Here is a 7,513-nt window from a genome sequence, read left to right as displayed (position 1 = left end):
GACTCTTACTATATAGTAAGCATCAGTTACATATGAGAGTGCTACTGTATTAGGTGAAGCTGACTCTTTTATAGTCCTATCCAGTTTTTTTTAAAATAATTTTTATGATGTATGACTTACTTTCTTCTTATTGGCCAGGCTGGGAAGTAGGTATGTGCATGGTTTAGCAGGGTGGTAGAGGTGTTGTAAAGGGCTGTATTAAATGATAAGGGAGCTGTAGAGATGGAAGCAGAGCTATCCACGAAGAACAAGAGCATATTCCTAAGCTTAGTGTGGATGAAATAGGGATTCATCACAGGAAGAAAACATCTAATTTATTTGGAGACTGCTTTTAAAGCATCTAGACTAGAAAGTGCTTGTAATTGATTGCAGGCTAATGAGAGAAGGCAGTTCTTACTATGGGCTTCCCATTCACGGATATTTGAAGTGCTGGACTTGAAGGTATTTGGAAGGCTTAAACACTTAGGAAGTACTAAGTCTTAAAGGAAACTTAGTATTGATACAATACGCTTCCTTGGGGAAGAGCCATTGATCTCAGTTGCTATCTATGAAATACAGGCTAAAGGGATCATACAGTCAAATACATATGGAGGTAGTTGGTAGACTTAATAGAAAAGCTATAGGAACCCGAGCCTCAGGAATGGGAAGCTGTGCCAGTAACCAGGATGACCAGCTCTGCTGTTGTGCCTTCAGCAGGCAGCTGGTCTGATTGCTTCCATATCCGATCTTCTTCACCTCACAATCAGAAGCAGGACATGCTCTAGATTAAGCTTAGGATTTGTTGATGGACTGGACGTAAGATGTCAGGACATGTTAGGATGATGTCTAGAGTTTTGTCCTGTTAAGGTGAGAAAATGCTGATACCCTTTGTTGAAACCAAGCGGCAGAGTTATAGACAAGGGTACCATAGAATTTGTTTTTATCATTGTCATATGGGTTTTATGGCAATATGGCTTATACCACCCTTTTAGGATAAAGCAGAAGAAAGGATATTTACCCAAGTTGGGATGCCTGAAGCTTGAGTAATATCTTCAAACCAACACAAAGTGCTCACATGTCTGTGTTCCTTCTGAAGCTTTTAGGGGATGATCTATCATCCCTTGCTTCTTTGAGCTTCTGGTGGCTGCCAGCATGCCTTGGCATGTGGTTAGGTCATTGCAGCCTATACCTGCTTTAACAGCACCTTCTCCTTTTCTGTGTGTATCAAGTCTGCCTTCTTTTCCTCTTATGAGGACAGTTCTCCCCAGGTAAATATACACCATCTCACCTGTAAAAACTTTATAAAGCAACACTTTCAGTTCTCTTATATCATGGCCTGGTGTCTTTGGGAGGCCATTCTTCAGTCTACTACAGCATGTTAAATGTGAATTCTTGTAGAGGCTGGGAAGAATTAATTGCTGGCGTGATTAAGAAGTGGAACGACAGCAAGAGAGATCCAGAAGCCTGCAGATGAAATAATGTGCGTCCTCTTATGTTCAGGATAGTAGAAGACGACAATAAAATGGCTTCTGTGCACACGGAGAATCTGAAGGTCATTTAAATTGTGTTCAGCTGAATAAGTGCAGCCCGCTGCCTTTCAGAGCAAGTTGCGGTGGCCAGGAGTTAGGTCAGGTGAACAAATTCTTTAGGTTTAGAGTTCCATACAGATATGAGATATTGTGTTAGACGTCAAGGTAAAGATCGGAGAATCATAATGAGATGTATCTTATTTTCAGATTTCCTTGTGCTATTCATTATTTTACTAAACAAACCTGGATGTAAGGGCCGTTGTGCTTGCATACAAGGAGCAAGGTCTTACAGGAGGCAAGGCTGTCTTTGAGAGTCAGGGAACCTATGCTCCGAAAATAAATAAGCTGCCTAGGCTTCCTGCAAGAGCTCTCTCCGCGTTAACACTTTGGAATCTGTGGCACCGCCATGGCACTGTTTAACTACACGTGACCTGAGACTCTATCGGGTTAGAGTAGTAGAGCACATTTTCTCATCAATCAGGAATGGCGGAGAATCATGATTTACATTCATCACTAAAAATCAGGCTTAGTTTTATTGTTTCTTAACCTAATAGCTACATATCTAACAATGATGACTTAGTAGATTAAAAAACAAAAAACAAAAACAAGAGGGTTTGTGAAAACTAATACGTGGATATCTTTTTTCACCATTATGGATGAAGTCATTAGTATTTTGCTTAGCACAATACAATTGAAAAATCTAGAATTTATAGAATTTCTGGAATTTCCTTTCTTTCTTTCTTTCTTTCTTCCTTTCTTTTCTGGGAACATGAAGTCAGGTGAAGTTTCTCATTTTATTTTTTCCTTTTTCCCCATTGTTCTTTTGTGATTATAGCATAGTATAGTATTACCCCTTTATGATATAGTATTACCCCATTATAGTATAGTATTACCCCATTATAGTATAGTATTACCCCATGCTCCTTTCCTTCCTCCTTCCACCCTTCATACATTCCTCCTTTCTCTCTCTCAATGTGCTCCATCTTCTTCATTTTGGTCTCAGTGCTTTGTTTCAAGCATAACCGTTTCTTTTTTCTGATTTAATGGAATAAGTAATAGTTCAGCTTTGTTTTAGAAAATACTATTTAAAATATTTACAAACTACTTCCTGCTGGTATTAGCTAATGCTCTTGGTTTTGCGTGTGTGTGTGTGTGTGTGTGTGTGTGTGTGTGTGTGTGTGTGTGTGTAAGCAGAATACTTAAAAAAAAACACACAGTAAAAAGGTTATTTCTGAATTTGGCAGCAATCATAGGACATGTGGTATAGTTATCATATGTGCCAATAATGACTTTTATAAGTTAATACACGAAATTGGGGTATCAGTATTTCTAGAATAGTTCCTGAAATGACCAAAACTTGTAAGAATAGAGTATTAAGAATATAAATGATAGATTTAGAAGATTATTTTACAGCAAACTGCCAACAAGAAATGCTGAAATCAGCTGGACTCCTAGGGGAGAGGATTGCTTTCCGGACTCAGTGGCTCGAAAGTCTGAAGAGCAGTGGTCCTGTGCGGTTTGTACCCTCATAAACAGACCCGCAGCTAAGGCCTGCGATGCTTGCCTGACCACAAGACCTCTTGGTAAGACTGGTATTTTATTTTGAGTTCATAGAATTTGTAAGAGGATTTACTGTACAGTCAGGTATATATTTTGTTCCACCTTGTTATTCCATAACCAACTAAAATGCTATCATGCTCTGGTTTAGAGAAATTGCCAGCCTTTACATGTAAACTAGTCTGATAGTCTGTTGAAAGTATTTAAGGATGAAAGAGAAAGAAAGAAAGAAAGAAAGAAAGAAAGAAAGAAAGAAAGAAGGAAGGAAAGTGAGAAAGAAAGAAAGATAGCAAGAGAGGGAGGAGGGATCAAGGAAGGGAGAAGGAAGGAAGGAAGAAAGAAAGAAAGAAAGAAAAAAGAAAGAAAGAAAGGAAGAAAGAAGGAGCTAACAGGGAGGGGCAAACATGCTTCTCCTAAACCAGTATGTGCCTTTGTTTCTCAAACAGAGATGGTCACATCTGTTCTGTACTGTTTCTAATGAATTATTCAATAAAGCTTTGTTTTATGCAGATTTCAGCAACTATCCGGTTTGTTATTCAGTCCAAGTGTTTCATAAATTGAAAGGGAGGAATTCTGTAAGAATATCTTTGCAGGTGGAATTGAAAAATGCTGAATTTTTTCTCTTCTTTCTCCTTCCTACCCCTTGTTATTAAAATCTTTACCCAGACAATTGTACTGATTTCATTGAAATCCTTCAAAATAACTCTTTAGAGCTCACAATCTCATGCGTTCAGAGAATGTAAAACCTCAGAGGAAACCTGTGATTAAGAGCCATCTCACTGATGCGGCTCCCATTGTGTGCCCAAAGTGTTCTTTCTTTCCCCAATTAGAGATGAGAAAGTTCATTCTTGACTTAAGGACCCCTGCATTGTGTTAGTGGCTGTATTGTCTTGTGTTCCCTGGGCCCCGGGAGGGAGGCAGGCATCTCCCCTTCAGCAGCTTTGCTAAGTCGCAGGAGGGACTGCATCTCCTTCAGTGTCACCCAAGAGAGAAGCTGCTAGAAAAACAGCCTTAGCTCTCTCCATCTATTTCAGCATTCTGAAATGCCTTTTGTGTCTCAACAACTATTGTTTTTATTTATGAATATGAAGACATGTCTTACGTATAATATAGAACATATTGTGATGCTGATTCCAAAACTCTAGGATATTTTTTGAAACCTTGTTCCTCATCAGAATCAAGTGTCTAAAATTCTGAAGTAGATTTTATTTTGGTCCTGTCCATAGAAGTACTCCTCTCCAAACACTAGTCTCTAGCTGAGCCTTTATGGAATATCATTTTTAATTACCGCTGCTTAAAGCTTCACCTAATCGTAACAGAACTGCTGCTTGAGTAATTTTTAAAAAGCAAATATAAATCTTTGTTAACATAATCTTTTGGTTTCTATAGGTTGTTGATATTTTATTTCCTAAGCTGAAGATAACTCACTATAATATGGCCCAGTGAGCTCCACTATGTACTTATGCATATTTGCTTACTGTAATGAACTAAAATTTTAAATCAAAACTATTTCAAGTAGTCAGCATACTACATTTTTAGAAATATGTAAAATTACTTATCTTTTTTTTTTTTTTTTCAGATTCAGTGCTCAAGGATGGAGAGAATTCCATGGCCTTTGCCAACTTAGTGAAGTACCCTTTTAATAACTTTGAGAACACACAAACTCAAGTAAAGATCAACAGAAAAACTGTGTTTGGAAATACGACCCTTGTTTTGACTGATTTAAGCAATAAATCCAATGCTTTGGTCAGAAAAAAAAGCCCAAACCAGACAATAGATAGGGAATCTCAAATTTTTCTTCCTACAGACATATGTATCAGTGATCCACAGCACCCATCCAAAGAAGGAATAAACTATATAACTCAACCATCCAACAAAGTAAACATATCACCTTCAGTTGGTGCCCAGTCTAAATTATTTAGTTCAGAACATAAAAAATTAAAAACAGCTCACTCTTCGGCAACAGAACTTAAAAGTTACAACTCCAGACTTTCTAACAGGTAAGATGTTTCTAACTTTGGTCTTTATTGTATTTGCGTTGTTTTTTGTTTGTTTATTTTTTTTTATTGGTTTTTTGAGACATGGTTACTTTATATAGCCCTGACTGCCCTGGCTCTCACCCTGTTGACCAGGCTGGCTTCGAACTTACAAGAGATCTGCCTGCCTCTGCCTTCTAGTATTAAAGGCATTCAACATTCCCAATTTATTTGTTTTTACAATCTGTAAGGCAGTTTTATTTCAGTAGGTTCTAAGAAAACAGAAAATTGATCTATTCCTAAGGAAGTTAAATTGCTTTTAATAACATTAGCACTGAAAAATTATTATAACAATTTGCTGGCTTTTCTTTCTCTAGCTAATTGATGGTAGAACAGAAAAGAAATGGAACAGGCTTTCCTTCATCTCCAACAAGTTTTTTTGTTCTTCTTTTCCTAAATGTTTTTCCATATGTCATATGTTCAATATGACATATTTGGGAAATATCAGAAAATATATAGAAAACTGTTTAAAACATTCACAGTCACAGCAGTTATCTGTTGATACCTTATATACAGATATTCCTTCATTTCCAAGGTAGTCATAACTAATAAACTGGTCATCCGTTGAAGATGCATTCCCTTCACACAGCCTTTCTAGCATCAGTCTACCAACATACAGCACTATAGGGTCCCAGTTCTCTCCTGCATGCCATGTGCCTGCTTAGGATTTCTAGCTTGTCGATCATTGTGGGAAATTCTTAGCCTGCATGCCACTAGCTGGAATCTGGCTTCCTCCTACTGTATACCCACTGCTTTTTCACCACAGAAAAGTTAAAGCCTTGTGAGTGGCACTGTCATCTGCAGAGGCTGTCTGCGTTTCTCTCTAAAGAAGCAAAGTTCTGAGGGGAACCATTTCAATGAAAGTTTGGGATGTGCCTTCTATTTTAAAAAAGAGAAACAAACAAAAAAAAAACCCTTTGTTGCTTTTCTGTTAAGGAAAGTAGCTGTGTTTTCGGCCATGTGGGATGTTTTGGTGGGGGTGGGGGGGTGGCGCGGGGTTTGTTGTTGTTGCCATCAAACTTGGCAGCAAGCATCTTCCTCCACTGAACCATCATACTGACCCTTTGTAGCATCTTAAATGAAGAGTAAACAAAGCAGATAATGACTTTTATTACCAATGGGAGGCAGTTGCCATGGAACCTGAAGTACTCTCAGAAGACTTCAGATTAATAGATGATCCTTATCTGTTCCTTTGTTGATGGAGAGATTCCTCCTCTGGACCATAAGATGAGGGACTTGGTGTAAATTTCTAATATAAACACTGGGAATCCTTAAAGCTTGTTTCATATCATTGCTCAGACAGTTTTTGCCCAGTGTATGCCTTTATCTCTAACGTCTTAGCCTACCTCTAAATCTTCTATCATAAATTAATCCTGATGATTGGCTCCCTCGCTATTTTTTTTTTAAATATTTTGTTCATAATCATTTAACATGACTAGGAGAACTGCTGCTTGTGATATAGTTGAATTAAGCTGTGGAGGCCTGAACTTCTAACTGACTGGATAATTCATCTTTTCACTCTAATTAATGATTCATGATAAAATCAGGAAGAACTACAGTCTGAATTGGGAGGCTGTCCTGTACAAGAAAAATCACTTTTAATCAGTTTCTTTCTTCAGTAGTATAACTGGAAGGACGTGGCACCGATTGCTTTAAAATACTGCACTATTTATTGTACCCAGATGAAATATCCCCACCTATTCTTACTTCTTTCATACTAAGCAAAACAAAAACACAAGCCAAAAAGCAATTTAACTAGTGAATTAAGAAGTACAGAAACATTAATGTAACCTTAAATTAAATGATTTCTTCCTAAGCCATTAGCAGTAGAGTCATAAGATTAATCACAGTGTGGAGCTTAGAAATGCTATAGCCCGTGTGTGTGTGTATGTGTGTGTGTGTGTGTGTGTGTGTGTTTGTGTATGTGTGTGTTGAATAGAAGGATGAAACTCCACAATCCATCAAGATGAACTAGCAGAATAAATGTCAAATAATGAAATGAATTCACCCAACAGTCCTTCTGTACACAGCTAGCTACTTTACAAGGAATAAATTGCAAATTACTGTCATTTATTTCATTTTTCTCCTTCTCTAGCAACTAGACTGTTCATCTCATGGACAAGATGCCTAGCAGAGGCTCACCACTAAACACTGTTAAAACAGGTGGTCCACTCAGAATTTATAGCCACTTTATTTTCTTTAATAACCACAGGCCAATTAATTTGACTTTTGTTCCCTTAATTAGTGATATCTTTGTCATGCTATGCTGATAAGGCTTGTTATTGGATTGGTCTCTAAATATACTTGAATGTTATCCAATTACCAGATGATCAGTTAGATAATTGAACCAGTTTTTAAGCATTTAACAATAGCTTCTAAAAACAGTTTAAAATCTTTGATCCAGTTACTGTA

At 37.5% G+C, this 7,513-nt stretch overlaps 1 protein-coding gene across 1 annotated transcript in view; it reads left to right on the top strand.

Annotated features, from left to right (window-relative positions):
- Neil3 (nei like DNA glycosylase 3) overlaps positions 1 to 7,513 on the top strand; it is a 50,468-nt gene that overhangs the window by 33,506 nt on the left and 9,449 nt on the right. Inside the window, exons 7-8 of the mRNA XM_031339808.1 lie at positions 2,922 to 3,091; positions 4,645 to 5,065. Coding sequence (XP_031195668.1) covers positions 2,922 to 3,091; positions 4,645 to 5,065 — 591 coding nt within the window. The remainder of the gene's footprint in view (positions 1 to 2,921; positions 3,092 to 4,644; positions 5,066 to 7,513) is intronic.

This window comes from Mastomys coucha, unplaced genomic scaffold (genome assembly GCF_008632895.1).
Source record: "Mastomys coucha isolate ucsf_1 unplaced genomic scaffold, UCSF_Mcou_1 pScaffold22, whole genome shotgun sequence".
In the NCBI taxonomy this organism is placed as follows: domain Eukaryota; kingdom Metazoa; phylum Chordata; class Mammalia; order Rodentia; family Muridae; genus Mastomys; species Mastomys coucha.
Note: the sequence above shows the minus strand (reverse complement) of the source record. Positions and strands in the feature narration are given on the sequence as shown.